A 17,176-nucleotide genomic window follows, 5' to 3' on the forward strand; every position below is an offset into this window, starting at 1 on the left:
CGGTCCGACACGACCATACAGTGTCTGCTACAACGGTCCGACATGACCCCGTAAACTGTCTGCTACAACGGTCCGACACGACCCCATAAACTGTCTTCTACAAACGGTCCGACATGACCCCATAAACTGTCTGCTACATCGGTCTGACACGACCACACAGTGTCTGCTACAACGGTCCGACATGACCCCGTAAACTGTCTGCTACAACGGTCCGACATGACCCCGTAAACTGTCTGCTACAACGGTCCGACACAACCATACCGTGTCTCCTATCCTGTTTTATTTTATTTATCAGTTTATTTTTCTGTTTTGTTACTCTCTCCAAACTCAAGTTGGCTAGTACCTATCCTCCTTGAGTTTGAGGGGGGCTGTTAATGTAAATGTAAATATATCATCACCTACCACCTCCACTCAACTCACCTACCACACACACTCACCTACTCCCCAATCCTCTCCTATATAATTAGTACCTCACCATCTGTAATTCACACAACATCAATACATCAATCAATATAACACAATCAATTTTACACAATCAATTTTATACATTGTATTTTAACATTATCTTTGCTACCCCGAGCCATTGCCAGCTCAATTAATACTGCTGCTGCCTCCGCAGCACGGCTTTGATTTACAGCCTCACTGAATTTGCTTTCATTTAGAGTCGCTTGAAGTCTCCTCTTAATTCTGCCATCCAGACATCTCCTCACGACCTGGCATGCAACCTCATTTGAAACAACATCCCATAAGCCATCAGTAGCTAGAATCAGAAATTCATCTGCACTAGTTCTTTTGCTCACTATGATTTCTGGTTTCGGTATTACAAATGGTTTGAGGTAGTGATCCCCTGCATTCAAATTTCAAAACCTCATGAGGAAACAAAATTACAGCCGCCAGTATCTAAAGAGCACTTGAGCCACTGAGTTTAACATGATTGTTGTGGGCCTCCTGGTTGTCCTCAAAGTTAATTGTTGTATGGGTCAAGAGTTTGCTCATCAATTACGAGCCCAAATCCTTCCCCCAACTTGACCCAAGGCATCAGGTTAGAGTTTAGGATCTGCCAAATGCTCCTTAGAAACTGATATATCAACTAATAGGTGAAATGGATTAATGATTTTCTATGGTCTTTAGAAACAATGTGCACCCTTATAAATTTGTAAAAAGGACACATGGCCATGACCAACATCAACTGAAAATGTTTAACATGTCCATTTATACTACAAATAGAGATGCGGACGTTGGTGTCTAGCACAAGAAGAAAGACAATATAGTATATCAACTCTTACACTAATAGCAAATAATACAGTTATTATCCCTGTCTAACAACTCTGACCACCACACAAATGGTCAAGATGAAGCACAAAACCAACACAATCCTTTATTTTTGCTTGGCTAGATTTTCATTTTCTTCTTCTCTGTCTAACCAATAATTAAAAGGAGCCTAACCGAAGAAACCTATTCTAAGGTGGTTATGAAAATCCAGCTTAGGAATGTAATGTTTAGGAAAGATTCACTCATGCTCCTAGAAACACATGATATATGCTTTACCAAGAATCAGCTCAAAAGTTATTTCCAGTCAGATTGTGCAAATAAGCAGTTCAAACACAAAACAATTACATGCTGAACCCAAATGTTCAATGGACACCAAGAAAAGACATTGCACCACCAGAATCTACTCCAAAACAACCAACTCCTTGCTACACTCAGCTAATTAATTACCAAAGTATCAATCCAAGATTTGATAATTTTCTCAGAAAACCAGATTCATCTATGGAATCAAGTATAATCGCATAATAAATTTTTACATACCTATGGATCTTGAAGTAGAAAGAACTCCTAAGACTCGAGGCCCATTCCAGTCTATAACCCTTCCACCAGCACCTTCAATTCTCTCCAACTCATCAGGTCTGTCAGGCTGTGCATAGAAATGATATCAACAAAATAATCTGGAACTGTATATGCAAGATCAAACGAGATATATATATTTTTAATAGAAATTGGATCCATCAATTACAATATATTGATAAATTGATAAATATGATGGATGTAGAGTGAATTTATTTTTTAATTTTTTTGTAATCAAGTTCATGACTCATGTGGCATTATTGTGCAAACAAGAGGTTAGCAACCAGGGCAGTAAAGAACCAACATGTAATTCAACTTGAATTTTCCAGTTCAACCAGAATAATAGGCAACAAGCATGAACATTTACTACAATGCTGCCATTTCCGTGGGGACACCAACTCCTCATGACAGTCCAAGCATGTGTCTCATACCTTGTGGATGTGTTCAAAATTAGATTTCATTATTCTGGAAAATTTGCTGACACATAACACTCTACAACACAGCCCAAACTGCTCGACATTTTATTATTTTTAATAGAATTTGACACTGCAGTCATGCACACCAATCACAAGTCGAGAATACACTTTTCTATATTGACAGAAACACAATGTAGAAATATACAAAGTATAACTATCAAAATGAACTTTTCAAGCTTCATCTTCACATTATGGAATTCCTAAATAGATATTTAAAATGTTAACAAAAGTTGTGCATTTGACGTATATATGAGCATCATATACCCTATTTGTTTCAGTGTCCTAAATTTTTAGGATTTGCCATCTTGTGTTATGCTTATGTCCCATGGCCCAGTTTGTGCCACTTAGATCATTACTGCCAAACAAACAGGTCAATACAACTTCAAGCTAAGCATGGTGGGTTTACTAATCTCGAAGATTTGGAGTCCCCTTTTTCTTTCTCAAAAACATGGAAACCTCCTGATAATTTCTCTCTACTGGAAAAATATATTAATAGATGCTTTAATTTTGTAAAGATGGCGTGTTATGTAGAACTCCATAATGCTGAATAATTCAAGCATATCTTAAACTGCTTTCCAGTTAAAAATCTATTATGCTGATAATTTTGTAGAATATCAAGAAAATTTATCGTGTATGAAAAAGTGGAGGGACCACAAATAAATTAATCGAGATTTACCACCTCAAACTAATTAGATTCTTCACTCTATATGTAGGGTCCCCATCCAAGCCGTAATGGTATTCTCCACTTTGGGCTAGGCCCAAGCCATGAACTTAGCTTACCTAGCCAATGTGGGATGAGATGTGATACTAAGTGCCCATAGAAGTCATATTGAAATCAGAATACTTTGGACCTACAGTATATGCACAAGGGTTGAACTCACTAATCAAAAACTATATACAGAATCATTCATGACATTCCCAAAAGCTGGAGGTAAAAATATGTCTAGCATCTCTTTAAACTATATAAACTCCTTCTGACAAGGCAAGAACACGATCTGACCAATGGCCACATTCCACATTCCAGCCATGCCCAATGATGAATCCACTAAATTGCACGTTGCAGCACCACAACCATGTTGTCATCATCAGCACGAATTGAGCCTAATATTCTACGAACATTAGCAAATTTTGGATACATAGATTTAACTAGGACACTTTGACCTCATACTAACCAAGATTAAAAGATGACTACATTCATTAAAAGTGATCATCCTTAGCAAAATAAAAAATGGCAGGTGCAACCTAATTATCTCCAAACCCAGATTGATCATCAGAATTTGTTTAAATGGTATGCTTGAATTGAGGTATTGATTCACAAATACAATCCAAGCATGCATGAACTTGGTTCCTCAAAGAATTAAACTTGAAGTAAAAATTTGAAGCAATGTGCAAAAATGAAACCAGGAGAGAAATCAACAGTCCAATATGCTCAAGCTGAAAAGCCTTAGAATTCAAATTTATATCCTTAAATTAGTTTTGCAAAAAGGCCTTTATTTGAATTCATGCCAAATGTCATACAAAATCGGAGGACTTCACTTTCATAACTGAGGACTTTGTGCAGGTTTATGAGATTCTTATACAATAATAGAACTTCCTAAAATGCATTTTGATGCATAATACTTGGTAAATCTCTTACTAAAGTTTTAAAAAGCGGCCGCAACCGTTACGTAACGCTGTTACATAATGGTTGTGGTGGTCACGGCCGCTTTTGCGGTATGATTGAAACTCACAGGTGTGTCGGCCGTAGCGGTCTTAACGGTGCCGTAATGGCCTGTTACGTACCGTTACATGACGGTTCCGAACTGCTTCTTTAAAAAAAAAATTAAAAAAAAAAGTAGAAAATGGGGGAAGAGGGATAGAGAGAGAAAAGGGAAGATGAAGAGGGAAGATGAAGGAGTAAGAGATAGAGAGAGAGAAGAAGGAAGATGGACATGTTATTGATTTGTTAAAACTGTAAGACCTATGCTATTCTATTCAGCTGCTATCACTCACCCATTTTGTTTAAGTGTGTGTATCTATATATTGTTTGAAGATGAAGAGGGAAGATGGAGGAGTACGAGATAGAGAGAGAGAAGAGGGAAGATGGACATGTTATTGATTTGTTAAAACTGTAAGACCTATGCTATTCTATTCAACTGCTATCACTCAACCATTTTGTTTGAGTGTGTCTATATATATATTGTTTAATAATAATAATAATAATAATAATAATAATAATAATAATGGTCATTATCTATTTGACTTGATTAAAATATATATATATATATATATATATTTGGGCTCTTATTTATTCTTTTACGTTTGTCATTATTTATCTTATATATAATAGTTAATAGAAAACATAACACTTATAATTATATATTAATACATATTTTATACATGTCAATTTTTTTAATTAGTTTATTTTATTTTTATTTACAGGTTATCCAAAAAGAGAATGAATATTCAAGTGATCCAAACCAAAAAAAAAAAAAAATCTTTGTAATTTATTTTTTAATTTTTATATGATTACATTAACATGTATAATTTATTGTTTAAAACTATTCAAGTTAAAATTTGCATATGCTTCCACAAGTATAATAATTAAAAAAATAATTTTATACATCTAAGTCCAATAAATTTTTTTTTTTTTTTTGCCACAAGTGTAGTATGGATTTATGACATATAAAGTCATTAATTATTAAAATAAAATGTAAAAAACTCAATTTATAGTGATTTAAAAATATGAAATATATTGGATCATCCTTAAAAATTTACAAAAAATTAATCAATATTTATTTTAAAACCCAATAAATATGATTATGGAAAAAAATATGCGTATCAGTAAGTTTTTATCAAATTGTGCGAAAAATAAAAAAATTTGCGGTTTTGGTTACCGCAACCGTTACACTATGATCTTTCCACCCCGCAACCGCAAACGTGTCACCGCCACCACCACCGCCACCGTTACGGCGACTGTAACTGCTTTTTAGAACCTTGCCTCCTACTAAAGCTCCAAACTTTTGTTTTATTTTACTGCCCATCAGCGTTTTGTCACTAAAGTCCTCTAACTAGACGCCTTCACAGTTCATACAATACCATAGGGAAGTAGAAGTCCTGACCATAATTAACCCTTCAAAAGTTTGCATGTTGTTTGGGGTGTCTTAAATAAGTGCATTTTTGAACTTTTTAAACTAAAAAGTTGAGAAAAAAAAAGATTGTTGTTTGGGTTAACTTTTTGACTTTTTATGAAAAAATGTGTATTAAAAAATTATATAAATTAGTGTATAGGAGAAGATTAGGAGTGTGAGTTGTACGGCCGTACTATCTGTGCAGTTGAATTAATGCTAAGAATTGATTGGCTATTTTTTGGGCATTGCACTGGACAGTGCTGTTCGGCCCGTGTGGGCCATCACGGGTCCCATTTTGATAATCTGAACCATTCAATGTGTAGAACTCGTCTAGTACTATATGCCTGTAAAAAATTACGTTGATCGGATATCAATAGCTATCTGATCAGATTAGTTTTTTTTTTCAACCGTTAACTATAACACCATCCATTTTTTTATACAAAACTGATTTGATCATATAGTTAGTGACGTCCGATCAATGTGATTTTTTACAGATGTATAGTACTCGACGAGTTCTACACATTAACGGTTCAAATTATCAAAACGGGACCCGTGATGGTCCCCCACGGGCCGAACAACAATGTGTTAAAATTGCACCCAACTGTGCAATTTTTCTTAAAAAACGCAGCCACAAATCTAATTTTGAAAAGATTGACTTGTAATTTTGTGTGTAAAATTAATTTTTTAATAATTTTTTTTTTTGTGAATAGTGATAACTCTTTAAATTTTTAACTTTTTTTACGCATGCCAAACCAGAATAATAATCTCATGGTCAATAGTGTGAGAAAACATATTAATTCTACAAATTTCTGTACTAATTTAAGAAATTCAATAGACATCTATGGGTCCCCAAATGGCATAGGTCTTGCGAGGAAGCCAAGCCAAAGGAGTAATGTAGTTCTAATACTGCTATTTTGGTTAGGCAGATAGCAAGAACAGAATTTGGTATAAGTATTAATATGAAAAAAGTATGGCTAACCGGATAAGTTATACTTTTCAAAAACAGGGGATAATCAATCCTGTTTCCTACAATTCTTCAAAAATACTAACCAGTGCCCAGCCAATAGGTGTTGTTTAAGACTAGTATATACGTAAAAAATACATTAAAATATGTGAAAAGTGTCTAAAAATATATAAAAAGTGTATTGAAGTTTTAACTCTTTTGACATAATTTAAATCTTAACTAATGTTTATTGGTCAGTGGTTAGTATAACCCTTTCAAGAATCAAGTAACACATGCCATAAATAACTGTGTTATAGTTTCCTTTGCCCCTGTTTCCAAATTTGTTACACTTGAGTAAAGAATGAGAACTGAGTTTCAAATGTTGTGGGTGCGTCTCGCATTTAACCCAGATGATACTTATTGTTACTCGTTGGCGACATACATGACCTAATTTCCGACCTGGTATTTGTATTTGGGGTCTATTTTGATCTGATTTTCTATTTTCGAATTCTTGTATATATTGGGTTATTTCAAGCTTCTAGGGTTATGATTATCTTGTAAGCTTCAGTGAAAAGATTGTTGAGAGACAGAGCTGACTTATTGTAATCTCTAAATTAATAGTGAAACTCATTTGTTGCCCATGAACATTGACTTCAAGTCAAACCACATATATTTTGTTCTGTTTTAACTTTTTTCTCATATTTGTGTTTGCCTGATGCCATTCGATTTCAAAATATCTTTTGTATGTGAAATCTCACTCATCCGTCATTCTGTGTTTTGAAATGTTAGGCAAACTTTAGCTTATAGGAACCCTGAGAGAATGAAAATGTAATTTTGGATCACCATGATTCTACCATTTGGATAAAATCGGAATGGGAATGTGATTTTTGATCTCTAATCTGACCTTAATCAATTTCCCAGACCGAGGAATCTGATTCCCTACTCCCCAAAGTAATCTTGGAATCCTTCTTTAAAAAAAAAAAAAAAAAAAAGAGAGAGTGAGGTTGATTCATTTCTTAATACACTCCAATAATTTTTACATTTTTTCCCTGGAGAAGGCTCTAAATTATCCAAGCACTTGAATGAGATTATCCAGATGTCATGCTTTTGGGAATGAAATTCCTAAAAATAAACTATCAATTCATGATCTGCAATTTCTATCAACCAAACAGAGCATTACTGTGAGATAGTTCACCTCAATTTGTACTCTTTATAAAAAAAACTTATACAAAAAGGAACAAAATCAAAGCCATAAAAGATTACTATCATGTAAATCCTCAATGATTATATCCAGAGATTTTTTAAAGCACAAAATGAGGAAAAGTTAAAAATTTATAGAAACATAATATCCAAAAGATCCAAAATTACCTTATGATCATTAGACATAGATACAGCGACACCTCGTCTTGACAGCACAGCTCTTGAGTCGCCGCAATTGGCAACCACCACCTCCTCCTCCCCCACCACCGCCACCACCGCCGTGGAACCTATATTTGTCGTTATATCATTCACTTCCTCATCCATCTTCCCAAAACACGCCACCATCACCTTCTCCCAATCCTCCTCCGACCTCGTTTCCACATCAATCTCGTCTTCGATCTCTTTCACCAGCAAGCAGTGTAATCGATCACGGCAAGAATACGCAACTCTTGACCCTCCGTGCCCATCGTATACGCCAAAGAAGTCATACTCTCTCGAATCTCTGCTCAGAAACCCTAGCTCCACTGTCACTGCGTCCTCCATTTCTCTTCTTCTGCCGATCACTGATGTCGATCCATGTGGCGTGCACGTGACACTCCGCGACTTCTTTCTCGACAAAAGCTCACAACAATCTTCGGTTTGTGAAAGGTCTCGGTTCTTCTTTGAACACTGATCATCTCCGGAACATGCTAACGTCATTTTCCGGCGACAGTTCAAAGACGGTGACGTGAGTCGCGGGCCGTTCATGATTTAAAATGCGGTACGAGATGGGGAAGTTTTTTTTTTTTTTTTTTGAAATTTTAAATCTGAAGAAATGCGAAAACAAATATTATAATCCGCTGGATTAGCGCCACCTGGACTAAATGCGGCGTTCTAGTACGGGAAATGGAACCGCGACTTGGATTTCGCACCGGAGTACGTGTGGGGCTGAGATTGAACTAACTAAACACGTGGCGTTCGGATCGTAAATTACGTGATTTTGTTTGGCGGGAGACATCGTTTTGAAGTGACCCCTCTCCACGTGTAATTTCCAGAAGTAAATTACGTTGCTTCTCGAGCTCGGACATTTTTTTAGTCAACAACATCGGTTTTTTAATGTTTTTATTTTTCAATCTGATTCAATTTTGTAAGACGAATTTAGAAGTCGAGCAATGATTCATACAAACCCACCCCCCGGCACACACATGCACACACGTAGGGGCTGGAGATTGAGATATCAGAAAAAAAAATTAAATAAATAAAAGAAAAGTTAATCAATCAAATGTAAAGGAGTGATCCCTAAAAGGTCTCAACTTTTATTGTTTAGAAGTTTGTGTTTTTTCTCTAAAATAATTAAGAAATTTTTAATAAAAATGAAATTAAATATTAAATAAATTAAATTTTATGAGAGTTTAATATAAGTTTTGTTTCGAAATTTGACTATTTTAATTGGTTTTTTAAATTATTTAGTTTTATTAAAATAGTTGTGTTTAAAAAGACAACTGATTTTTTTTATAATTAATTTAATAGTTGTGAAAAGGAAAGTAAAATGATTATAACTCCAATGTAACATTTTATTTTATAGACAATTTTAACGTGATAACGTTCTTCTTCCCGGGTGGATGGGTCGGACTGGTCCAGGCTCTTCAGGTTCCGGTTCAGGGTGATGATTCCGTCAAATGACCTGCATGCAAGCCCAAAGGGGAACGGGGCAGTCCCCCAGTGAACCCTCCGGCGTGAGAATTAGTAGAGGAAGAAGTAGGGAATGTAGAGAGAGGGATCGAGAGAGAGATAACTTAACCTTATTCTTGTCTTTCTATCCTTGCTTATATCCTTTGGTAATCATTTCCCTGTCTCTTGTGACGTGCCCCCTCCCGCCGAAAGCATGTGCCGTAGCTTACCTTGTTCAGGGTGAGGGGGCTTTGTTCCGACCGGGGGGGGTGTTGTCGTAATAAATGTTGTGATGGGATGCATTAATGGTGATGTGTTGTGATAATAACTCTACAGATCTTTGTCTGCTGATGTGGCCCGTGTCCCACCTGCCACGTGCCCAAATGCCATTGGCCCTTCATGTCCAGATGGCCTCTAGCTGTCCTGGGCTTTGCCAACCGGGTTATGCTATTGGTCCCAAGCGATGGGTTTGGGGTGGTTTGCTGTGTGCCGTATGCCTTGTGGGCCTATCCATGTCAATAGTCCCCCATTTCCGAGTGCAGCTTTAGCCCAACGAAGGGAATAGTAATAAGGAAGAGAAGTGTGAACCGAGTGGAGAGGCCGACTGGAAGCCGTGCCGACCGCAAGGGTGACTGAGCGGGAGAAGCTGACCGTGAGGGTGGCCGAGTGGGAGGGGTCGACCGTGAGGCGTGCCGACTACGAGGGTAGCCGAGTGGGAGGGGTCGACCGTGAGGCGTGCCGACCGCGAGGGTGGCCGAGTGGGAGGGGTCGACCGTGAGGCGTGTCGACCAGGACGGCGCGGGGCTCAAAAAGAGGGGGGGTTGGGGTGGGGCCATGTGATGATGTGAAATGGAAAGGACAGGGTAAGGAGAGGGGACAGTGCATCGTGGCCATACACGTGGCAATATCGTGGGGGAAAGGAAGCGTTGGAGCAGAAATGAAACGATAGGTCACGAGGGGGGTTTTGAAAAGGCAGTTTTGGCGGTTGATTTGAAAGGTTTTGAAACGGGCGAAAATTAATATGGATCCATGGAATACGGGTAAACCGTGGGTTTTTGGATTAATGCGTTTCACCTACCTTTTTACAAAAACTCAAAATATCCAAGTGTTAATTCCTTTACTGCGTACGACATATCTATGTAGCATTCTCTCAACTTCCTTGCGTCTGCGTCAGAAGTGTTTTGTAAGCAAGCCCTAGAAATGGCACAAGAAGAAGTAGTCAATGTGAGGGTGGACCTGCTGGGGGATGATGATGCGGAGGAGTTAGCAGCGCGATACAGGACGGAGGCGCGAATGGTGAGGGAAACGGTGGAAGAATCGCAGGCGTCGGTCCTGGTATTGGCGCCAAAACCAGTAAACCAGGTAGAGCCAGATCAGTGGCACACTAAGGCGAACAGATCCACACTCACGGCGGCGGATTTGGAGGTGATTAGGGAACGGTACCAGATTCCGGCGGAGGTAGAGTTACGGCTGCCAACATCAGGGGAAAGGCCGTCTACTGTGAGGCCAGGGGAGTTTTCCCTGTACGAGGAGGCGCTAAAAGGGGGGCTGAGGTTGCCACTGCCTCAAGTGGTGGTTGACGTGCTAAATTGCCTGGAGGTAGCGCCGGGGCAATTGATGCCCAATGCGTGGAAGATTCTGTTGGCCTGTGCGAGTGCGTGGCCTAAGGCGAATGGGGAGGAGGCCATGACGATAGACGAGTTCTTCTCATGTTACAAGGCATCGGGACAGCAAGAAACTTGGGTCACCCTACAAGCGGTGATGGGGAGGGGATTGGTGGCGGGGCTGCCTACGTCGATCAAGGGGTGGCGGCCACGGTGGTTCTTCGTGTCAGTTAATGGGGGGATGGGGGTGCGCACCATCTGGAAGGTGCCAACCCGGTCGATGGAGTCGAGACTGGGGGCGGTGGCGGAAGAGAGGGTGAAGAGAGTGAAGGAGTGGAAAGAGAGAGAGAAGGCCAAATAGGACGATCTTGTCCAACCGTCTGCACTGTTTGAGGCGGGGCTGGGACCGCAGCCGAAAGGTGGAGACCTCGGCCGGGCGGAGTTGGAGGAGAGGAGAAGAGCGCAGGAGGTAGAGGATCGAGCCGTTATGGCCAAGGCCGCGAAGTTGATGGAGGCGCAGAGGGACAGACCGCCTCAACCGATCGCGCGGGAGAGGATCCGACCGCGCCCCAGGCCGTTGGGGGAAAAAGACTTAAGCAGCTTTGAGCCGCGGCCGCCGCCTGTAGACCCTGTAAAAGAACAGGCTAGAAAGGGGGTGGAGGCTCTGAAAAAGAAGAAGAAGAAGAAGAAGAGGAGTGCCCCAGAGGAAGCCGCAGAGGAGTCTGGGGCCAAGAGGGCGAAGGTGGCCCCAACGGAGATGGAGGTCCCTGTGGCAAAGGACGCCCCAGAGGTGGTGGAGATCATCCCAACGGTGGAGGTTATGGAGATTGCTCCATCAGTGCAAGTGGAGGCTGGGGTGAGTGAGGCGGCGCCGAGCGGAAGGGAACAGGTCCAGAAGAGGCCTGACCCCCAGGAAGGAGGGGTTCGTCTGGCTACGGCGATTTATCATGCGCGCGCGGTAGCTGGAAGGTTGGAGGGAGAAGAAGGCCCAGCCAGGGCGGGGGCAGACCGCCTGGTGAAGATTGTGGAGGAGATAGCTCTGCGCGCGACATCTGGGTATAATGAGGCCGACCTGCTGAGGGGGTTATGCTCCGCCCAAATGGAGGTAACTACCTTGGCGGGGGCCCTTCTTAGGAAGGCGAGGGCTGCCAAGTTGAAGGCTGAGGAGGCCAGGGCCCAGTTGGCCAAATTGAGAAAGGACAGTGCCGACTGGAAGACTGCCCATGCCGATCTGCCAGCAGTCAAGTTGGAGCTAGAGGACGCACGCCGTAAGGTTGTGTCGCTCGAGTTCCAACTGGCTGGTGAACAGAAAAAGTTGGAAGAGTCTGAGAGGGCCTACGCCGTGGCAGTCGAGCGGCATGAAGAGGCCATGACCAGCAATGAAGAGTTGGTCAGGCAAAAGGATGAAGCGGATTCCAGAATTGGAGATCTGTTGAAGGAGTTGGGGGAGGAGCGCGCCAGAGCAGAGGAGGAGAAGGGGAGGCTTCTGAGGGAGTGGGAGATGGAGAAGGAGAAGGCGAAGGCGGCGGCGGAGCTGGAGAGTATGAGGAAGGGGGTGGAAGAGGAGAGGGCGACGGCGGCTGCTGAAAGGGGGGCCCTGCAAAGGGAGCTGGACGAGGAGAGGGCGAAGGCGGCGTCTGAAAAGGCGGCCTACCCTGATCTATGCGTCACAGCAGTGGAACAATATAAAGGGTCCCCCGAATTTCAGATGGTGGTGGACGCTGCTGTCGCCAGGAGTCTGGCTGGTCAAGAGTCTGGGGGGGTGGGCCCATCAAGGAAGACTGCTGGAGGTAGGACAGAGGCAGAGGTGATTGAAAGCTTCCAGCAGTCAGACTTCTATAAGCACGAAATGGCCGAGTTCTGGGACAGCGGTTGGAAAATGTTCAAGCGCAGAGCTGAAGAGCTGTTCCCACACTTGGACCTTAGTAGTGTGACAATAGGCGAAGATGATGTGGCCCAGACCCCCCTGGACGAAGGCGTTGAAGAAGAGGATCTGGCATCTAGTGAGGAGGAGTAGCCAAGGAGAAGAAAAACTGGGCGTGCTCTGTGTTTTTTTTTTTTTTGTTGAACTTGTGAACACAGTGTAAAGGAATGAGTGAATGAATGAAGGTATGAAGAATTTAATTGTAATGAAGTTGTGTACAAAGATTATTTAATTGTAATGGATGAATGTATAGCCAGTTGAATTTTGTTTATTTTGCTTATGTTGCCAGCATGAATGAAATGTTGTGATTAAAACTGGTCATAAAGATTGGGTCAATAAAAATATCGTGCAACGTGAAAGTTAAAAGTTCCTCCCTGCGGAGTGTGATTGGAGTTGTATGAAAATTGAAAGGATAATGGAAAAATTGGAGTAAGAGGCAGGTTGTAAATTGTAACTAAATAGTTGGCAAATAATCTGATCAGTAAATGAAATACGTGAGAGTATGTGGAGAATTTAGCTAGGTAAAGACGTGGTCCTGGAACTGTGAAGAAACTTCAGAATGTGACTAAGTGTTGAAAATGTGGTTCTGCTTGGCGTTGAAGTGCTCAGTCAGGCTGAGGCTGTTGAAGTGCTCGGTCTGGCCGAGGCTTTTGAAGTGCTCAGTCTGGCTGAGGCTTTTGAAGTGCTCGGTCTGGCAAGGCTTTGAAGTGCTCGGTCTGGCCGAGGCTTTGAAGTGTTCGGTCTGGCCGAGGCTTTTGAAGTGCTCAGTCTGGCTGAGGCTTTTGAAGTGCTCGGTCTGGCCGAGGCTTTGAAGTGCTCGGTCTGGCCGAGGCTTTGAAGTGCTCGGTCTGGCCGAGGCTTTGAAGCGCTCAGTCTGGCTGAGGCTTTTGAAGTGCTCGGTCTGGCCGAGGCGTTGAAGTGCTTGGTCTGGCCGAGCCAGGGCTGAAGAAGTGCTCGGTCTGGCCGAGGCTTGTGAAGTGCTGCAAGTGAAAAAGTTATGGGAGCGACATAGAGACAGTTGAATTATGAAAGTCGAAATCACCAGGCGGAGTTTGCATTATGTATAAAAAGGGAAATACAACGATATTGTCAATACAAAAGTACGAATTTATTGATAGTAACGCTTCAAATGTTCCGCATTCCAGGGATGGGGCAGGTCTCGGCCTTCTATGTCTTGGAATCGGTAAGTGCCTGGTCGTGGTCGGGCTGTCACCACGTAGGGCCCCTCTCATTTAGCTGCCAGTTTGCCCTCGGTTGGATTCTTTGTGGCAGGAGTCACTTCTCGTAAGACAAGGTCCCCTACGGAGAACTCTCGTGGTCGGACTCGGCGGTTGTAGTGTGTTCTCATTTTCTGCTGGTACGAAGCCAATCTGACAGCAGCGGCCTCTCTGAGCTCTTCGACGAGGTCCAATTCTGTTCGATGGAGTTCTTCGGCTGCGGCCAGATCCGGATGTAAGACCCTGGGAGTGGGCAAACCGACTACTACCGGGATAACCGCTTCAGCGCCATATGCTAAGCGAAAAGGGGTTTCACCAGTGGGAGTGCGAGCAATGGTTCGGTAAGCCCAGAGTACATTTGGTAGTTCCTCAGCCCAAAGGCCTTTAGCAGCTTCAAGCTTGGTTTTGATGATTTGCAGAAGGGAACGGTTGGTGACCTCAACTTGGCCGTTTGCTTGGGGGTGACCGGGGGAGGAGAAGCACGGTTGGATCTGGAGATCTGCACAAAATTGTCTGTACGTCGCGTTATCGAATTGTTTGCCATTGTCAGAGATGATGGCTTGAGGGATGCCAAATCGGCAAATGATCGATTGCCAGATAAACCTGGTGGTGTTCCGTTTGGTGATTGTGGCAAGGGGTTCAGCCTCGACCCACTTGGTGAAGTAATCAATGGCAACAATTGCGAACTTGGTCTGACCTCGACCGGTGGGAAGTGGACCAACCAGGTCGATCCCCCACTTGGCAAACGGATAAGGGCTGCAGAGTGTGATTAACTCTGTAGGAGGAGCATGAGGGATGTTGGCAAAGCGTTGACATTTATCGCATTTGAGCACGAAGTCGGTCGCATCCTGATTAAGGGTTGGCCAAAAGTACCCAGTACGGAGTATCTTCTGGGCAAGGGACCTGCCACCTGAATGATTACCACAAATTCTCTCATGGATCTCCTGCATTACATAAGTTGCTTGAGCTGGGTTGAGGCACCGTAGATATGGGCGGGAAAAGCCGCGTTTGTATAGTATGCCGTCAATAATGATGTAATTGGATGCTCGGGATCGGACTTTGGCTGCCTGCTGTTGGTCATCTGGAAGTGTCCCTGTGGTTAAGAATAGGAGAATATCGGATGCCCAAGGGATGGGTTCGTTTTGGATGAACTGTACAGCTGGCAGGTCGGGTGAAATGGCTGGGTGGTGTAGATATTCGACGCGGACATCATGGCTGAGGATAGGATGGTCAGCAGAGGCCAATTGGGCCATCTCATCTGCTTTGGAGTTTTCCGTCCGAGGAATGTGCCTGATGTGGAAGGTATTGAAGAGGCGAGCAAGGGGGAGTGCCAGATCCCTGTAAGCTCGCATTGTGTCTTCCTTGGCATCAAAGTCCCCTGTCATCTGACCGACGACGAGTTGGGAGTCGCTGAATACTCGGAGGTGGCTGACTCCTATGTCCTTGGCAAGGTGGAGACCTGTTATTAATGCCTCGTACTCGGCTTCGTTGTTGCTCGCTTCAAACAAGAAACGGAGGGCACATTTGAAGTAGCCGCCCTCAGGGGAGGTGAGGATGAGGCCGGCCCCACTTCCTTCTCTTCGGGACGAGCCGTCGACATTAAGAGTCCAAGAATGAGGATCTTCTGGCTCTGTTGTTGGTAGTAGGGGCGGAGGTGTGGTGGTCAGGGTCGGCTTGGTGAACTCCATGATGAAGTCAGCTACAGCCTGCCCCTTGATGGCTGTCCGAGGGCGGTAAGAGATGTCGAACTGGCTGAGTTCTATGGACCACTGCATCAGTTTACCTGAGAGTTCTGGTTGCTGCATGACCTTCTTCAGGGGCTGGTCGGTGAGGACCACTATGGAGTGGGCTTGGAAGTATGGGCGGAGTCGTCTGGAGGCAATGACCAAGGCCAGGGACAGTTTTTCCAGCAAGGGGTAGTTCTGCTCCGCGCCCCTGAGAGCTTGACTAATGTAATAGACCGGTCGTTGGATTGAGCCATCTTCTCGGAGGAGAGCTGCACTGACTGCGGTTCCCGATACCGCTAGGTAGAGAAAGAGGGGTTCGCCTGTGATTGCTTGGGAGAGAAGGGGGGGTTGGCCATGCATTGCTTTAACTGTTGGAAGGCCTCCTCGGATTCAGCTGTCCATTCAAAAGTCTGCCGAAGAACTTTGAAGAAGGGCAGGCACTTATCTGTCGCACGGGAGATGAAGCGGTTGAGGGCCGCCACTCGGCCGGTGAGTCTCTGAACCTCTTTGACCGTCCTAGGCGACTGCATCTCAACCAAAGCCTTGATCTTCTCAAGGTTAGCTTCGATGCCGCGCTGACTGACCATAAAGCCCAAAAATTTGCCAGACCTACGCCGAAAGCGCACTTCTCTGGGTTGAGCTTCATTTGGTACTTGCGCAAGGTGGCGAAGGTCTCACGTAAATCAGAAAGGTGATCGGAGGAGTATTTGCTTTTGACTAGCATGTCGTCGACGTAGACTTCCATATTCCGACCTATTTGGTGATGGAAGACGGCATTAACCAGCCGCTGATAAGTGGCCCCAGCATTCTTCAATCCGAACGGCATTACACAGTAGTGATAGGTACCTCGGTCGGTAATAAAGGATGTGTGCTCCTGGTCAGATGTATGCATCAGGATTTGGTTGTACCCTGAGAAGGCATCCATGAAGCTGAGCATTTGATGACCGGCCGTGGCGTCGACCAGCAGATCTATGCGGGGAAGGGGGTAGCTATCTTTGGGACAAGCTCGGTTTAGGTCAGAGTAGTCGACACAGAGCCGCCATTTGCCATTGTGTTTGCGGACGAGGACCACATTGGATAACCACCTAGGATAGTCCACATTTTTGATGAATTGGGCCTCGAGGAGTTTGTCAACTTCGACGGCTATAAGGGTGTTGCCCTCCGGATGAAAAATGCGTTGCTTCTGGCGGTGGGGTCGAAAGTGGGGTTCGATGCTGAGGCGATGGGTTATGAAGGAGGGGTCGATGCCTAGCATGTCAGAATGGGTCCAGGCGAATACATCTCTGTGCTCGGTTAAGAGAGCAGTAAGGTCGGCCTTGGCTTGGGCAGGTAATTGGCTGCCGATCTTGGCGGTTCTGATTGGGTTGGTGGGATCGATGTTGACTTCAACAAGTTCCTCTACAAGTTCACCTCTGACCAGCTCGTCCTTGTCTCGGACGTCAAGCCCTTCGATGATCATGGCCTCTTTTAGCTTGACTTC

At 43.6% G+C, this 17,176-nt stretch overlaps 1 protein-coding gene across 1 annotated transcript; it reads right to left on the bottom strand.

Moving 5' to 3' along the window:
- Positions 1-413: 413 nt before the first annotated feature.
- On the bottom strand, positions 414-8,404 carry LOC145797204 (putative protein phosphatase 2C 8). Its single transcript, XM_082883801.1, has 3 exons — positions 7,743-8,404; positions 1,810-1,915; positions 414-847 (listed from the first exon to the last, which is right to left on the bottom strand). The coding sequence occupies exons 1-3, from the start codon at positions 8,319-8,321 to the stop codon at positions 528-530; spliced, it is 1,005 nt and encodes a 334-aa protein (XP_082739927.1). The 5' UTR covers positions 8,322-8,404; the 3' UTR covers positions 414-527.
- Between the last annotated feature and the right edge of the window lie 8,772 nt (positions 8,405-17,176).

Source organism: Camellia sinensis, chromosome 1 (genome assembly GCF_055761805.1).
Source record: "Camellia sinensis isolate YWXY chromosome 1, ASM5576180v1, whole genome shotgun sequence".
In the NCBI taxonomy this organism is placed as follows: Eukaryota; Viridiplantae; Streptophyta; class Magnoliopsida; order Ericales; family Theaceae; genus Camellia; species Camellia sinensis.